Here is a 17,359-nt window from a genome sequence, read left to right on the forward strand (position 1 = left end):
CTGGTCAGAACAGTTTTATCAGTGCCGTGGCGAGCCCAAGGTCACCCAGCTGGCTGCATGTGGGGGAGTGCAGAATCGAACCCGGCATGCCAGATTAGAAGTCCGCACTCCTAACCACTACACCAAACTGGCTCTCGAAGCGAAGCGGTTCCTGATTGGGCCCTCTGAGTGACACTCGAGGGCCAATTGGCTGGTTGGCCCGTCCTCGGCTGGGCCAGCCGGGGAGTGGCCGCGCCAAGGAAGCCGCCTTCCCTGCGGATAAGTCCTCCAGCTGGCTTACCCTGGCTTACCCTCACCTTCGGGAAAGGAGCAGGGATGCCATGTCAAAGACACTGCGTCCCTGTTCCTTTCCTGCCCGGGGTCCTTCACGCGGGGAAAAGGAGACGAGGCAGCCCTGCTCCTTTCCCCCCGAACAGGCAGCTGGCTTGCGCTGGGAGGGGGGCCGTGGGAAAGGAGCCTCCAGCCACGGGACCGCCATGCCCCGGGAAGCCTTCGCCCGGCAAAGGCTTCACTGGGGAGGAGGCCTAGCGCCCATTTTATTTTAAAATAAAATAGGCTTTCCCCCTAGTTAATTCATATTACACTACCTATAATTCTAAGGTGTCTTTCAGAACCTTGGCAATCACTTGCATCATACAGGGAGACAGAAGCAGCTGTGGTTTGTTTTTGCATACAAAACTGATGATAAACACAGGACTGCTACTGTGCAGTATAGCCAATAGCCCCCAGGGTTCAACTGCAGTAAAGGTACTCAGGTAAAAGGCAACAGAAAGATGCAGAAGTCTGGATGATGAAAGGAAAAGAAAACCTACCCATCAGATGGCTGAAGTCTACATCCAGTCTTTTGCGATAACTAAAATCTGGATCTAGGCCACTTCGATGGAGAACTATCTGTGAAATGCACTCTTCAATTAATTTGAAATACAGGGGTCTACAGACACAAAGGAGAAACATAATTTATATATAGGCAGATCAAGGTGAGTAGTCTTGCTAGTCGGTCAACAGCAGTAGAAAAGAGCAGGAATGCAGCAGCCCCTTAAAGATGAGCAATGTTTGTGCCAGCGTGTGAGCTTCCATGAGTCACTACACATTTCTTCTGAACAAGTGAGCAGTGATTTATGAAAACTCACATCCTGCCACAAATTTTTGTTTGTCTTTAAGGTGTTACTAGACTCTGGCATCATGTAAGGATTTACGAGATAATAGTTCAGAACTAACTGCCATCTTTATCCGGCAAGTTATTTTCGTATGGTACACGATGAGTTCATACGAGACTGAATCAAATGCTTCACGCACTTTTAGGAAACTGTCCCGCCCCACCTGTACTTTGGAGGCTCTGCCTCATTCGCCCACTGTCTTCCCAAGCTCCAGAGCTCACAAGAGGTCTCACATTTGGGAGCTGAGAGGTTTTGGCATCCCTTTCCTCTACACCAGGGGTAGTCAACCTGTGGTCCTCCAGATGTCCATGGACTACAATTCCCATGAGCAAATGCTGGCAGGGGCTCATGGGAATTGTAGTCCATGAACATCTGGAGGACCACAGGTTGACTACCCCTGCTCTACACCACACAGGGTGCCTTGCCTCAACTTCTGAGTTGTGGGGAGCACTGTCGCTTCACATACTGGGGCAGTCTTGTGTTTCAGGAAACTCCTTGTCCAGGCAGAAACAGAACAGAAAACTCTAACACAAAACTGATACGTCTGGTCTTGGCATTATCCTTTCTCACATGGGCACACATGCTGATACTAGCCAAGATTTGATTAACCACCATTTGAAACCTGCTTCCACGCATGGTTAAGACTAAACCTTTGCTAGTGCTGACAACACCATCAGCTATTGGGGGGGGGGGGGGGATTCACACAGTGTAACCGTGCAGTACTGTGGCCAGTTTCCAGTTGCTTGATTGCTCTACTCAGCTTTGCTCAGCTTTTTTTACCATTGAGAACTCCAACAAATATTATTCAGATTTCAAGAAACCCTGGTTGTGGTATGACCATGCAGAATCTGGATGGGAAGCAGAGCTGTGCACACACCCACTCAGAGCCCCTCCAGGCCCATCACTGGCCATTTTGAAAGGGGGGGTGACATGGCCATATATGGTCATATCACCCAATACATTTTCAACAAACCTAAAATACATATTAAAAACTGCGTGTGGCTCCCGGGCAGGCATGGGCTAAGTGCTGGAGGGTGGGCAGGCAGCTAGGAGGCTTGGGGATGCATCGCCAAGGGGCCCTCTTCCCTACCCCCCCCTTGTGGTAGCCAGACACTCTCCCCCACACTGGCCAGGCCAGAGATCTCAGTCCGCACAGCCTCTCCAAGCACACGGCTCGTAGGCAGGTGTGAGCTACATGCTGGAGGGTGGGCAGGAGGCTTCAGGGCATGGTGCCCAGAGGGCCCCCTTCGTCTCCCCTCATGGCGACCAGCCCCCAGAGGGCTGCAAGGCTGGCAATCCTCCACCCCACCCTGCCTCCCTCCCCATAAGCTTGCTTGTGCTGGCTGGCCAACCTCCTGGAGGCTGGCCAGGGCCCAGCCGAGCTGTGCAGCCGCTCCCAGCATGCAGCTTAGAGGCGGGCGCAGGCCACATGTTAAACGGAATCTAAACCGGCATTGGCAAAGCTTCAGGGATAGCATTGGCGGGGCCCTCCTGTTCCCTGCACCCCCTCACAGGTGGCAGCATTGCCACCACTGACAGCAGTCCCAACCCCCCCCCCCATCACCCGCTCACTGGCAGCCTCACCGCCCATGGTCAGGCCAGTAGAGTGGGGAGGCAGTTCTTCCTGGTGGAAGTAGTTGGAGGGCGATGCAGCCGGGGGCAGGACAGCCCACCTGATTGGTCGTTCATTGGACAGATGTCCGATCAGTTAGGTGATGAGTCTCTAGCCCTCCCACTACGTAAGACATGTTTTATATATGTTACCGATTGCAAATTAATTAATTCCCACCCATTTGGGAAACCCTTCCAGCGCCCTCAGGAAACCTCAGGGTTGAGACAAACTGTGGCTCTATAAATATCCATGGACTACAATTCCCATGAGCCCCTGCCAGCACACGCAGTCGACTGTGGGAGTTACTACCAGGTTCCCTTACCGTACATTATAATCATTTCGAATCAGCAAAAGATGCTGGAGTATTGACAGAAAGTAGCCTTCCGCCTTCGTATCCTTAACTGTGTTCCACACCATGTTGTAAGCGTCATTTGGTTCAGTAATCAAGTTAAGGGAGAAAACTGAAATTCTTAAATTAAGCAAAAGCAAATTCAAATCTTTAGTACCTGATGCCATGGAGGTATTTTAGAGCAAGTTAATGACAGTCACTACAACTCACATAACTGGCCAAAATTGCCCTCTTTTTTTCAGAAACGAAGAGAACAATGGGACAGGCCCAAACAGAGTCCCAAATTGAGTAGTTAGATGATAGCAGACTTCTACTGTCAGAGGATGTCTTACTCATCAGAGACTCCGTTTGGATCTAGGCCATATACACCCCATTAACTTTCATTTTGGTTTTAATGGAAAGACCAGCATGCCCTCTATTTTCAATGACATGAGGAAAGAATCACTTGAGGCAGGAAGTGCAGCAGCATTTCAGAATCATAGAGATGCGGCCCCCCCTATTTATGCTTCAGATTCTGGACCAAATTTTTTGGTCAATGTCTTCTTTCACAAGGATATTCTAGCTCTCCTCGGATATCATCTAAACGATGCGAGAATTCAATCATGTCTTCCTCTTTGTGTTCAACAAACACTTTGAGCTGGATATCTAAAGCATCATTCTTTATGCATTTCAATTGCTAGAGTGAAAGGAAAAAACAAACAGAAAAACAATTAACTGAATACTGAAATGTGGTGTTTTGATCAAAGAGATATTCAAATACACAAAAGACTATTTTCAAACCACAGAAGAGTTGGACTACATAACATAAAGGTGGTTCTTAAATTGTTCTTTATTTCATTTTTAGCTACATGTTTCCATTCTTTATTAAATCATTTTGAATCAGCATGTTTGGTGTAGTGGTTAGAAATGCGGACTTCTAATCTGGCGAGCTGGGTTCGATTCTGCACTCCCCCACAAGCAGCCAGCTGGGTGACCTTGGGCTCTCCATGGCACTGATAAAACTGTTCTGAGCAGTGATATCAGGGCTCTCTCAGCCACACCCACCCCACAGGGTGTCTGTTGTGGGGAGAGGAATGGGAAGGCGACTGGAAGCCGCTTTGAGCCTCCTTCGGGTAGGGAAAAGCGGTATATAAGAACCAACTCTTCTTCTTCTTCAGTAATCTCTGGGCTCTCTCAGCCTCACCCACCCCGCAGGGTGCCTGTTGTGGGGAGAGGAAAGGGAAGGCGACTGGAAGCCGCTTTGGGCCTCCTTCGGATAGAGAAAAGCGGCATATAAGAACCAACTCTTCTCCTTCTAAATTTACATTGTCTTTTTCTTTATAAATAATTCTACACTGGGCTTTATACAACTTCCTGTCATCTTACATACGTCTTCCAATTTAAATATTAATGCACATGCATCGCACAGGGCAACTTACAGATAATCGTTCTCTCAATCCACAGCGCATAAATTCATTTCTAATGTGAAGTCTGAAGTCCAAATCCTCAGGTGATGTAACAAGGGCATTGATGAACTGCATGCAGGCTACCTGCAAAACATTGAACCAGCAGCATTTAGCTTTCAGTATTTACTTGTGCGGGAGTCATATTTAAATGTGTTTTAATTCAAACCTTGACAATTTTTTCTTCAGCTCTAGCTTAGCCACACTCATCTATAACAAACACAATATTTTCGTTGTCGTATGAGCTACTTCAAGCAAATCTCTGCAGAGAGGGCAGAGGCATTTCCCGGGAGTCATTTCAGAACAAATTTTTACATCATCCTTTAACTGCAGAAGTATAAAAAAGGGCTACTAGGATCTTGGTGTCAACTGTTCCAGCCACAAGTTCTATGCACAGGGAGATCCTGCATTGAGTTTCATATCGTAGAATTCCCCATCAGCTGTATGAAAGTGTATGAAACCACCTGGAATTTTCCCTCTGCTGTTTGTGTGAGACCAGAGTCTCCTCACTTGAATATTTCTGAACCCACTGCCCTAGTTCAGGTCCTGATATTCTGTCCCTTATGTGCATAGCATGCACGAGTTTAGAAGTAATGCTTTGATAACAGAAAACAGCAAGAGTCCTGTAACACCTTAAAGATGAACTACATTTGTGGCAGGGTATGAGCTTTTGTGAGTCACTGCTCAATTATTTCTTATATATTGTGAAACATTTCATGAATAGGTAGTTCAATAGTTAAAATTATTTATTATTATTGAAATTCTATACCACCCCTCCCCATAATAGACTCAGAGCAGTTTACATTAGTAAAGCCACATATACAATATATCCTTAACACTATTTTGCTCCCTTATATATTTGGGAAACAGCCTCCCGGGAGGAGACTGTCCGGGGCCCTGTCCGTCCCGGTCCACCCTGATTGGCCCTCCCCCTCCAGCTCCCTCCCTCCCTCCTTGCCTGCTAGAAGCCTTTTGGCTGCGCCCTCTATTGTCGTCCACAAGGAGACAGGCAGCAAACAGGCCTTTGCGGCCCGCAGGTATGCTCCTGCTGGGAGGGAGCGGGGGGGAGGGGAGTTTGCAGCCTCCCTGCGGGCCGCAAAGCCCTGTCACTGGTGCCGCCACTGGGGAGGGGGCTTTCCGCTCCCGGGAGCCTGCTTTACAGGCCAACGGGAGCCGCAGCCACCCTCTCACGCCCTCCTGCCTGCCGCCCCTTTCAAAGCCCATTTTTTAAATGGGCTTTGATACTAGTAATAATAATAAAAGACAGTATCAATCCCTTTCTTCCTTTGGTATTTGCAGTGTAGAGGGAAATGGCAATGGGGTTTGTGAAGTCTTCACCACCACCAGGTCGACAATGTTTTTAGGTTCTTGGTGATTAAGTCTTAGAATGTAAATGTTATTAATAAAGTATATGTATGTATGTATTTTTAATATGTTTCAAACTGCCGCTAGCCCTTTGGGAGAGAGGCTGTTTCAAAATCTAATAATAATGCCAGATAAATGTATATTGCACTTCGGACTGAGATGTGTAATTCTGGCAGGGTTAGAGACACAGAGATGCCCTGACCTTGGCTAGGATGAGCTTTTGACAACTTCAAGGGCTTCTCCAGTGTCCCCAAAGCCTTTTCCGTCTACCTTCCGAATCACCCTGTTCATAGTTCTTCCCGCAGGGAGGAGGCTGCAGCCATTTCCAGGCAGTCCACATTGGGCATAAATAGCAGGCAGCAAAAAAGATGAAGAAGAGGTGCAGCACGGCTTCAGACAGGCACCTGCCGTTTCTCCCAGGCATCTATTAAGTTCACAAGCAAGTAACGGCATTTTCCTAGGGTTTCAAAAAGGAAAATCTCCAGGAGGTCATTTCAAAAATAAGGGTGGGCAGGCTTCACTCAAGCTTCAACTCCAGCTTGAACTCAAACCCTGCCACTTGGGACCTGCTAGGGAGGTCAGCTCTGTCGAGCCATCAGATGCTCGCAGGGCCAGGTGGCCTGGGTTGGGTCAGTTTCCCAGGCAGACCCCTCCCTGGTTAGGGACACCAGAGATAAGGAGACCTGGGTTGCTGCTTGAAACTGGGGTATGTCCTGTGGTGCCACTGGTCATTGAGGGAACGCAGTCAGCGGACTACTGGGAGGCTCCTATCCCCTGCCATGCCAACACTCCCAATAAATGGTTGAATAAAGCTGTGACCTTGATTTGCCAACTTAAAAAGATGTTTATGATCTTCTTTGAGCCAACTGCTCTCCTGCAAGTCAATGCTACTTTTTAAATTCTGTTTTGCCATTTGGTTTTGCAAACTAAAGTAAATTGGAGACAGTGTAAAAATGATTGCAGGTGTGTCCAGAAAAGTGTGTCACTGGCCTCATCAGTAGAGTTGCCAACCTCCAGGTAGCAACTGTAGATCTCCCACTATTACAATAAAATCAGAGTCCAGTAGCACCTTTAAGACCCGCAAAGATTTATTCAAGGCGTAAGCTTTCGAGGGCAAGCACTCTTCCTCAGACTAAGAACTCCCTACATGACAGTGGGAATATACAGCAAAAATTAATTCTGTTAAATTAGCAAACTATGTCACACATCCAAATAGAGCCATATGATAATTCTTAGCCAAAACAGCCAGTCAGTGCCCTGGAATTCAGTTGTAGTTTACAAAAACATAGGAGAAATGAAACTGTCTATATCAGTGATCAAAGGCTCCTGCTGCTGGCCCCATCTGTCTCCATACAAGTTGAAACATTCCTGCAGGGGAATTGCTGACAACTATCTCCTCCCAAGACCAGGGAGTTAAACTCAAAATACCACTGCATGACCATCACCTTACAGTCACCTTATCACAAATAAAATAAATTGTGAGGAATATGGATACACAAGTTAAACAAGGTTAGCATGAATATTGAGATAAAAAAACTTATGTCGCTGTTGAGTCCAGGGCACGTCATAGTTTTGAGTGTTGCAATAACTTGCATTTCTCCAATCTCCCTTTCTAGCCTGTTCTTGACGTTCCTTCGCAATAAAACAGCTACTTTCAGGTCCGTTACTGAATGCCCTGGAAGGTTGAAGCGTTCCCCCCTACAGCAGTGGTCCCCAACCTTTTTATCACTGGGGACCAGTCAACACTTGCCAATATTACTGAGGCCCGGGGGGGGGGGGTAGTCTTTTGCCGTAATAAATCATCTGCTACAGCTTCAAGGAAAAAAAACTGCTTTCCTTTTGGGAACTCTCCTGCTGTGCTATGCTATGGCAGACACGCACACATCAAGAGCTCTCTAAGTGGGTTGTTGTTTTTCTCCTAAAGCATGCGAAGAACTGAAGCACTTGAACTTTCAAGTCCAAGACAAATATCAGATCCATTTATCTGTAGGGGCAAAATAGACGAGGCAGTCTCCTTGGAGAAGGAAATATTTACAAACGTAAGTGGGAGAGCATGGAAGGGCTAGCCTTAATTACCAAACCCTGTTGGATGGAGAAAACAGAGTTGCTTACCGGTTCCGGTAACTGTTGTTCATTGACGTCTTGTGTGCAGGCACACAATGGGACTGCGCACGCGCAGGCCTGCTGCTCGGAACTTCCCTAGATAAAGTCTCCAAAGAGGGCGCTCCGCACCGCTACCACGCATGCGCCGGGTTTCCCGCGCACCGATCATGAGGACACGGGGCGGAGCGCCCACCCTCCTCAGTTCTCTGCCGCTGCTCTTCGGAACGAATCCGATAAACTCTCAGACTCAGCAGGGCAGGCGGGAGGGAATGTGTGCCTGCACACAAGGCATCCATGAGGACTTGGTATTGCATGTCAAAAATCCTCCCAGGAGGCTTCGCATTGAGCTTCCGAGAAGTATGGAGTTCTCAACCTGGTCAAGCCCCTAAACTGCTAACCCCCTGCTTCACACTAGGAGCCTCAAAAGTGCCAGCGTTTCCCAGATACAGCATTTACTTCTGCTCTGCCACCCTCTGTTTAAGGGCCTAGTTCAGGGGTAGTCAAACTGCAGCCCTCCAGATGTCCATGGACTACAATTCCCAGGAGCCCCCTGCCAGAGAATGCTGGCAGGGGGCTCCTGGGAATTGTAGTCCATGGACATCTGGAGGGCCGCAGTTTGACTACCCCTGGCCTAGTTCAACCTTTCTCAACTTTTTATCATTGAGAAACCCTGAAACGCTCCTCAAGCCTCCAGAGACCACAGAAGTGGCAGGATCAGGCAGAACATACCATATATACTTGAATATAAGCTGAGGCACCTAATTTTACCACAAAAAACTGGGAAAAATTGACTCAAGCCGTGGGTGGGAAATGCAGCAGCTACTGGTAAATTTACATTAATTGAGGCATCAGTAGGTTAAATGTTTCAAAGAAACACAGTAAACTAGCTCTGTAGGTGCAACAGAGGGTCAACAAGAACAATATGGTATCAACAATACCTTTAAAAGTGCAAAAACCTTAGCTCAAGGAAAAGGAAAAAAAGATCAGAGTCCCTCGGTCAAAGCTGCCAGAGTAAACTCAGATTGTAATACATTTGGCAGAATGATTTGCAACCATTGGCTGGCTGGCATTCCACAGCCACAGCAGGCTGTTATTTCAATTACCGTATATACCCGCGTATAAGCCACAATTGGCTTCTTCAGGGTGAAAAAATGTGCTGAAAAACTTGGCTTATACGCGAGTATATGCGGTAGTTGGGAAGCACAGCTGTGTACATGCCCACACAGAGGCCCTCCCCTTCCTTCCCCCCCCAGGCCTATCACTGGCCATTTTGGGAGGGAGGAGTTAATCAATATGACTATATGGTCATATCACCCGATAAAGGTTTAACAAATTTTTAAAACATATTTAAAATTAATTCCCACCCATTCAGGAAACCCTTCCAGGGGGTGTCATGAAACCCTGGTTGAGAAAGCCTGGCCTGGTGAGTCAATTTAGAGCCTTATTTTACATTAAAAATGTATACTAGGCTGAATTAAACCAACACTGAAGTCAAGCAATGATTCTGCCACAAATCTGATTAGCCTTTATGGTGCTCCTGAACACCTGCTGTTTCCTACTGCTACAGAAAGCCTAACATGGCCATCTGGATCTCAGTACTGTTTTATCAATACAGGCTTAGATCTTACAGCTGTGTTCTGCCTGTACTTTATTCCTGCCACTAGCACTTCTGTTTGCGCAGGACCACTGGATTTCAATGCAGACAAAGCAAAAGGTCCAAGCCCTTAGAAAAAAACATACAGTATTTGCTGGTGTATAAGACTACTTTTCCCCCCTGAAAAACATGCCTCCAAGTGGGGGGGGGGGTCGTCCTATACGCCGGGTGCACTTCAGTTGGGATAGACAGAGCTGCCCATAGTGGTCCATAGTACTGTAATGTAATGTAACAAACTCTATATTTTGAGTGGAAATGTTGGGAGGGTCGTCTTATACGCCGGCAAATACGGTAAATTGCTATCATAGCTGAAGTGAACTGGTATCAGCATATGAAGGTTTTAGCATAACAGGACAGTCCTTTTCCAGCAGCATAATGGCATCTGTGCTTCTCTGCCAAGCCACCTATGTTTGGAACCAAGCAGATCCCACTGTTGACTCCTTCTCATGCAAGTCCAATGAAAAGTGCTACATTTGTTCGACATGAAAGTGCCACAAAGAACGCGATCATTTACTTGCAAGTGGACTGAATTCCCTTGAAGGCCTTCCACAATGGGACAGAATCTGTCAATGCTTCTTTCTTCTGTGGCTGCAGCCAAAGCTTCCAAAATTTTTTCAAGGCTGTCATTAAAAAAAAAAAAAGAAAAAAAAGAGGGGGGTGGAGAGTGACACAAATTGTTTTAACAGACAATGGGTGCAGGAAGCTTTTTGGCAAGCTCTTTCAAAAACCAGCCTATATTCACAAACTGCTAGGCTGCAGTTGCCTTGACACAAAGAATGCGATTCTGAATCTGGCAACCAGCTAATATGGATGTTTTTCGTACAGTCCATGTTGTTCTCATCGTTCCACAGATGTTTGCAAAACAGATCTGTTGCCTGTGGAAAACCCATCCTTTTCAGAACCAGAGCTTCAAAAGCAGAGCTAGCCTCACAGTTTGGATATATGACTTTTTTCAGACACACAGCTATGCCTGGTTACAACTCATGCTGCAGAAGTATTCTTTTTAATGTTTGTGAATGGGCTAGCAGTACAGTACTGTACTTACATGTTTTCCTCGCCAACAATGCATATTGCAGAAAGAAGCTTAACCACATCAGTCATCATACTGGTTCGTTTGGGATCAATGGCCTTCACCAGTAGCAGAAGACTTCTCTGCTCCCCCATTATTCTTTCCAAACCATACTGAAGAGGAAAAAAAGAAATTGTTTAGTGGGAAGCAGGAGTTTCAGTCAATCAAAATGCAGTTTGAGCACGTCCAGGCCTGTGAGGCCTACTGATCTGCTAACTTTCATAGAATCAGAGAGTTGGAAGGGGCCATACAGGACATCTAGTCCAACCCCCTGCTCAACGCAGGATCAGCCCAAAGCATCCTAAAGCATTTAACTTTCTGTAAAGCAAAGCTACACTCTTCTGAGAGGCTGCACACAGCAACAGCAATGCAATGAACGCAATGACAGCACTATCACAAAAGCAGTTCACAAACCACATGTGCAAAGTTATCAGCCGCTGACCAAGATGGCCACAAGCAGTGTCTTTCTTTCCTCTGCTGGATTGTTTCCTATCAAACATCCATCCACACCCACAACTGACAACGTTCATCAGACATGTTTCATCCTCCGCTAAGTAAATCAGCAATTACTGGAAGGCATACCCCAAATGTTTTGGCCATTTCAATCCTGGCAAGTAGCAACTCGGACAACTAGCGTTTCTGGGGAAGGTAGTGGAATGGGCCGCAATGGACCAGCTCCTAGCGTTCTTGGAATAAATTTCGGCACTTGACCCATATCAGTCTGGCTTTCGCCCTGGCCACAGGGTGGAGACGGTGCTGGTCGCCTCGCTGGATGATCTACAGCGCCAGCTGGATCAAGCCAGACCTGCTGTGCTTGTTCCATTAGATCTGTCGACCGCGTTTGACACGGACGACCCTAAACTGCTGGCCTACCGCCTCGCCTGGATGGGGATAAGGGGCACAGCTCTTAGCTGGATACGCTTCTTCCTCCATAATTGGACTCAGAGGGTGGAATTTGGGGAGCAGTTATCAGGCCCTTATTGGCTCCCTTTTGGGGTCCCTCAGGGCTCGGTACTCTCCCCCACGTTATTTAAAATCTTTATGCGCCCTCTAGCCCGGCTGGTAAGGAGCTTTGGGTTGGGTTTCCATCAGTACTCTGATGACACCCAGCTCTATCTCCTAATAGATGGCCGCCTAGACTCCCCCCCCCCAGATCCATTTGCCAGATGTTTGAAAGCGGTCCCTGAATGGCTCGAGCAAGTCATCTGAAACTCAACCCCACCAAGACAGAGGTCCTGTGGTTGGGTCATAGGGGATCAGGAGAGGAAGCATGTTTACCCTCCCTGGCAGGGACGCAACTTAAGATCGTGCCCCAAGCCAGGAATTAGGGGGTGGCCATTGATGGCTCCTTAACACTCGAGGCTCATGTCAAGAAAGTAACCAGCCAGGCTTTTTCCACCTTTGCCAAGCTCGGCTACTAGCGCCCTGTAATCCTAACATCTGGCCACGGTGATCCATGCGACAGTCACCTCCAGAATAGATCTCTGTAACTTGCTCTACGCTGGCCTGCCCTTATGCTTGATCCAGAAGCTTCATCTGGTGCAGAATGCAGCTGCTAGGGTCCTCACAGGTACATCTTTGGAGGGCCCATATCCAGCCTGTGCTGAGGCAGCTGCGTTGGATGCCAGTTATTTTCCAGATCCGGTTCAAGGTTTTGGTTTTGACCTTTAAGGCTTTACACAGTTTGGGCCCGGTGTATCTGAGGGAACGCCTGTTGCCCTATGCCCCCTGCAGGGTCTTACGCTCTGCGAGTATAAATCTATTGGCTGTTCCCGGCCCCAGAGAAGCGCACCTGGCCTCGATCAAGGCCAGGGCCTTTTCAGTCCTGGTCCAAATCTGGTGGAATGAGCTCCCGGAGGAGCTGCAGACTCTGTGGGAGCTTTCAGCGTTCCATAGGGCCTGTAAAACGGAGCTCTCCCTCCAGGTCATTGGATGGGGCTGAGCCGCGCAAGGACAATCTGGCCCCCCTTATAGCAGCAGAACCAAAGACTAATTAGCACCCTCTTCCGCACCCACTTAGGATGGGGTATTGAGGGGTGGTTTATTTAGTTAAAGCTAAAGTTTCTTTGCCGCATATTAACTTTGTGTCTTTAATTGTGCGTACTGTTGTTTTGTGGGTTTTAAAGTATAGTTTTACTGGGGTTTTTATCTGCCATAACTTGAGGCTCCGCAGAGAGGAGAGTAACAAATTTAAATAATAATAATAACAACAACAACATTGCATTTCTTTCTATTTAATTGGCTTTGGCTTCAAATACATGTACATGTTCCACGAAGATGGGAAGAGTGGGGTTTAAAACTTCAGGAAAGTTAGACAATATTTTTTCCTTACTCCCTCTCCACTATGTTTACCAATGAAACCCTGTCTTTTTCATATAATAGGAATAAATTGAAACAAAGTAAAAATAAGTTATAAAGCATTCTTGAGTAGAAGGCAGAGAATGTGTACATCCTTACAATTTCTTACTTCTTATACCCTGGTCTGTGACCATATAAATAAATGAAATGAATATGTGCATTTCTTTAAAAATATTGTTTGTTTAAAGCCATAGAGGCTAATTTTCTAAACTGCTCAAAACCCGAATCTCTTATTTATGGCTAATGCTCTTCACATTCCAGTCGAGTCCCCCAAGCGCAGTTAAGATAGGACAGCAATTTCACAGCAGAAAAAGACAAAGGATAAATACAACATGGACATGCAGAATAGATCATGTAAACAAACGAAAGAACATGTGACTACAGGATCTTGGTGATATTAACTGTATGATCGAGAACAGCCTCCATGTCTGGATAAAGAATACTTCATTTTGTTCACTAGTGTTAATTATTTCTATTTTCATATTTTTTGTGCATTTCCCAAGACAGAGCTGTGCTCGGGATTCTTTACGGCTGCTGTACCTCCAATAGTTGGCATATCTAATTATTCTTTTTGGTATTTTTACATCTTGGATTGGCCGAATGCATAATCATGACTGCCAAGCTTATTTGGGAATCAGAGTTAAACAGTGACTTTTGGTTCAAGTGTTTGACAATTGGTGTACTGAATAATTGTTAGGGACACTGATATACTAGCTTTATTAGTTTGCTTTTCTTGTATTGTTAGTCTTTTTATGGAGACACTGATTGGTTCAAGGTCAGCCAAGCAGTGGGACAAGGGTAATCTTATCACCCTTTCTTTTTACCCTTTATGCAGAAGTAATTATGCAGAAGCTTAATCTGGAAGAATCTACAATCAGGAGTCAAAACTGGAGGTAATAACATCAATAATCTCCGCTATGCAGATGATACAACACTCCTTGCTGAATCAGAGCGTGATCTGAAGACCCTGATAAAGAGACTCAAAGAAGAAAGTGAAAAGATAGGACTATACCTAAATATCAAAAAGACCAAGATCATGACAACTACTGGCAGTAGCACTAAAGTCACGATTGACAACGAGAACATTGAATTTATTGATGATTTCATCTTTCTTGGCTCTATGATCAATCAAAGTAACGGGATTCAGCCGTGAAATCAAAGGGCAAATAATACTGGGCCGGAACGGAATGTTAGGCATGAACCTTAATACAAAGTGCCAGCTAGTCAACACCATTGGTCTTCCCCATAACAATCTATGGATGTGAAAGCTGGACCCTGAAGAAGGTAGATGCTTTTCAATTATGGTGTTGGAGACGAATGCTGCGAATACCATGGACAGCCAAAGTTACCAACAAGATAGTTTTAGAGAGGAGCAAACCAACTATGTCATTAGAAGGGAAGATATTACGGCTAAAGTGCACTTACTTTGATCATGCAATCAAACTCGCTAGAAAAATCATTAATGCTCGGCATAAACGTAAAGGTAAAGGTATCCCCCTGTGCAAGCACCGAGTCATGGCAGGCTCAATACGGGGTGGTTTGCCAGTGCCTTCCCCAGTCATTACCGTTTACCCCACAGCAAGCTGGGTACTCATTTTACTAACCTCGGAAGGATGGAAGGCTGAGTCAACCTTGAGCCGGCTGCTGGGATTGAACTCCCAGCCTCATGGTCAGAGCTTCAGATAGCATGTTGCTGCCTTACCACTCTGCGCCACAAGAGGCTCTAATGCCCGGCATGGTCAGTGGCAAGGAAACGTGGTTGGCCAAAGGATCTGCTGGCTTGACAGAATCAAACCTGATACAGGGATGACCATGAACCAACTAAAAGAACCAGTCAGAGACAGGGGCTCAAGACGAAGAATTGCCAAGGTTCAGACACAACTGAACGGCTGACATTATCATCACCGTTAGTTTTTATTATATTATTGATGTCTATTATTATTAACATGTCTTGGATCCTAAACAGGTTACAGAAAAGCAGGATTTAAGTAAATTGCCATGTTTTCTAGGATACAACACACATTCATTACAGGTAGTTCTTGGACGTAAGACACATATATGACAGAAATGTGATGCAGATAATATTAGCAGAATAATTTCTCTGGTCATTAATAATGATGCATAATTTGATCATGTATGGCAGTAATTCACACCATTTGAGCTACAAAAATACAACAGATTTGGCCAAGTGCTAACTAAATCAGCCATTCTATATTCGCGTACATCCATGGATGTGTCACTGCAATTCCTAGAGATGTTTACTCAAAAGTAATTTCATTAATTTTGCTTTAGTTACTTAAAAGTAGACAGAACGGCAACTTTAATCACTAACATAAATTAAATTACTGACCTTGTTATTCATAAAAGCTTTCATGCACTGCACAATCTTATGCTGTACTTTCTTCAAAATATTATCCTGTCTGAATGAAATAAATAAAAGACGTGAAATAAATGTAAAACGTAAATGCAAGTTATTGCTCTCATATAGAAGTTAGAAGACTTTCCACAGAAATACATACTGTTTAGCTTCAACTAGCCTTTCCAAGACATCTAATAATAATCCAAGTCCTTCATCACCGAAATTCTCAACCCAACTGCAATGAAACAAAGGTAAGAAACAATATACATTAGCAAACTATTACAAGAAAAAGTTAGAAGTGTGCATGTGGGAGATACTCTGTATATCTAGATCCGTATATACTTGCATATAAGCGAGTTTTCCAGCACAGTTTTTAGCACTTAAAAGACTTCCTCGGCTTATATGTGGGCAATGGATTAACAGTCTGCCCCCAGCCAGCCAATCGCAGCATTGCATTTGCTACCTGAGTTCTTTGCAAGTGATCTAGTTGCCTCCAGTTAACCTTTGTCTTCTGCAAAGATCTTAAAAACTAAGCTCTTTGCAAGTGAGCTAATTGCTCCCAGATAACCATTGCATTCTGCAAATATCTTGAAATATCTTGAAAGCTTACTCTGGCAGCTTGTCAATGACCGTTTATGCACTGGAGGTTTCATGCTGGGCTGCAGGCTGGAGTTTTAGTCGTGGCAGGTTGCCCCACCTCTTCCTGCACCCACATGGGGGAGCGTTTGGCCCAGTGCACCTCATCTGCTCCCGATTTGTGCTCCTGCATGAGAGCTGGGGCAGTGAAGTGACCAGTGCATAAACGGTCAATGGTTTGACTGAGGGATTCTGATATTTTTCCCCCTTCTTTTCTTAATCACTCCTTCCAAACTATTCTTTTGGTTTCTGTGGGTGGGGTGGGTTTTGGGGTGCTTTGGGACTTACTGTTTTTTCAGTGTTTGTTTTATCTGAGGGGCAACATTGTTTGCGTTTTCTTCTTGGGGTTGTGTTTCTTTTAAAAGGTGATTTTTACAATTCTTTCTTTCAGCTTTGTTTTACAGTTCTTTATTTCAGTTTTTTGTTCTGGGGTGCACTGTAGCCCCCAGTTTGGTAGCTGTTTTACTTCTTGTAGTAGGTTGCCAACTTTGGGTACTATTGTTCTGCTCTGGTTTGCTGGCCTGGGGGAGGGGGCACTGTTTGGTTCTCCTGCCAAAGCTGTTCTCACAGAGCAGTTCTGTCAGTGCTCTCTCAGGGTGTCTGGGATCAAGAGAGGAAGGGAAGGCAATTGTAAGCCGCTTTGAGACTCCTTTGGTTAGTGAAAAGCGGGGTACAAAAACCAGCAGCTATTCATCCTCTTGACTTTTCTGTATTTGTTGGGAGGGAGGCTGGATGGGAAGGCCTGTGATGATTAAGCATGGATTAAGCGCTTAGGCCACCCTGTAAATTTACCAGTAGCCTGCTGCATTTCCCACCCTCGGCTTATATGCAAGTCAATAAATTTGCCAAGATCATATGGTAAAATTAAGTGCCTCGGCTTATGTGCAAGGATATACAGGAATGCTTAATGTTCCTTACAATAATTTAACAGAGCAAACTTAAACCCATTTTCCTGGGAAGAAGCCCCATTATATAGACCCAAGTAGGATTCTACGTAGACCTTCTTAGGATTGTTTTCAAATTCGTTTTCTCAAAAATATCATGAATGTCACCATATTGTTCTCCATACAGGTTTAAACTTTGTATTTTACTTTTACTCTTGAGTATTGGGTATTTACAAACTTTCAGTTTTAAAAGTAAGTTATCAAAACTGTAAATATTTGAAAAGTTCTTCTAAAGAACAACTAGGTCAATGATCTGTGTGTACACCTATAAATACATTTATAGTTCATTTGAGATTTCTAAATTGATTCCT

The 17,359-nt window shown here is 45.4% G+C and overlaps 1 protein-coding gene across 2 annotated transcripts in view; it reads right to left on the reverse strand.

Moving 5' to 3' along the window:
• The window catches only part of DIAPH3 (diaphanous related formin 3), a 147,989-nt gene that overhangs the window by 110,439 nt on the left and 20,191 nt on the right, over positions 1-17,359 (reverse strand). For both annotated transcript variants that reach the window (XM_077344123.1, XM_077344124.1), the window contains 8 exons: positions 15,629-15,703; positions 15,460-15,529; positions 10,728-10,864; positions 10,197-10,302; positions 4,537-4,647; positions 3,676-3,794; positions 3,092-3,208; positions 813-931 (listed from right to left, as the gene is read on the reverse strand). In XM_077344123.1, the coding sequence (XP_077200238.1) occupies positions 813-931; positions 3,092-3,208; positions 3,676-3,794; positions 4,537-4,647; positions 10,197-10,302; positions 10,728-10,864; positions 15,460-15,529; positions 15,629-15,703 (854 nt within the window). The remainder of the gene's footprint in view (positions 1-812; positions 932-3,091; positions 3,209-3,675; positions 3,795-4,536; positions 4,648-10,196; positions 10,303-10,727; positions 10,865-15,459; positions 15,530-15,628; positions 15,704-17,359) is intronic.

The sequence above is a fragment of the Paroedura picta genome, chromosome 6, assembly GCF_049243985.1.
Source record: "Paroedura picta isolate Pp20150507F chromosome 6, Ppicta_v3.0, whole genome shotgun sequence".
NCBI lineage: Eukaryota > Metazoa > Chordata > Lepidosauria > Squamata > Gekkonidae > Paroedura > Paroedura picta.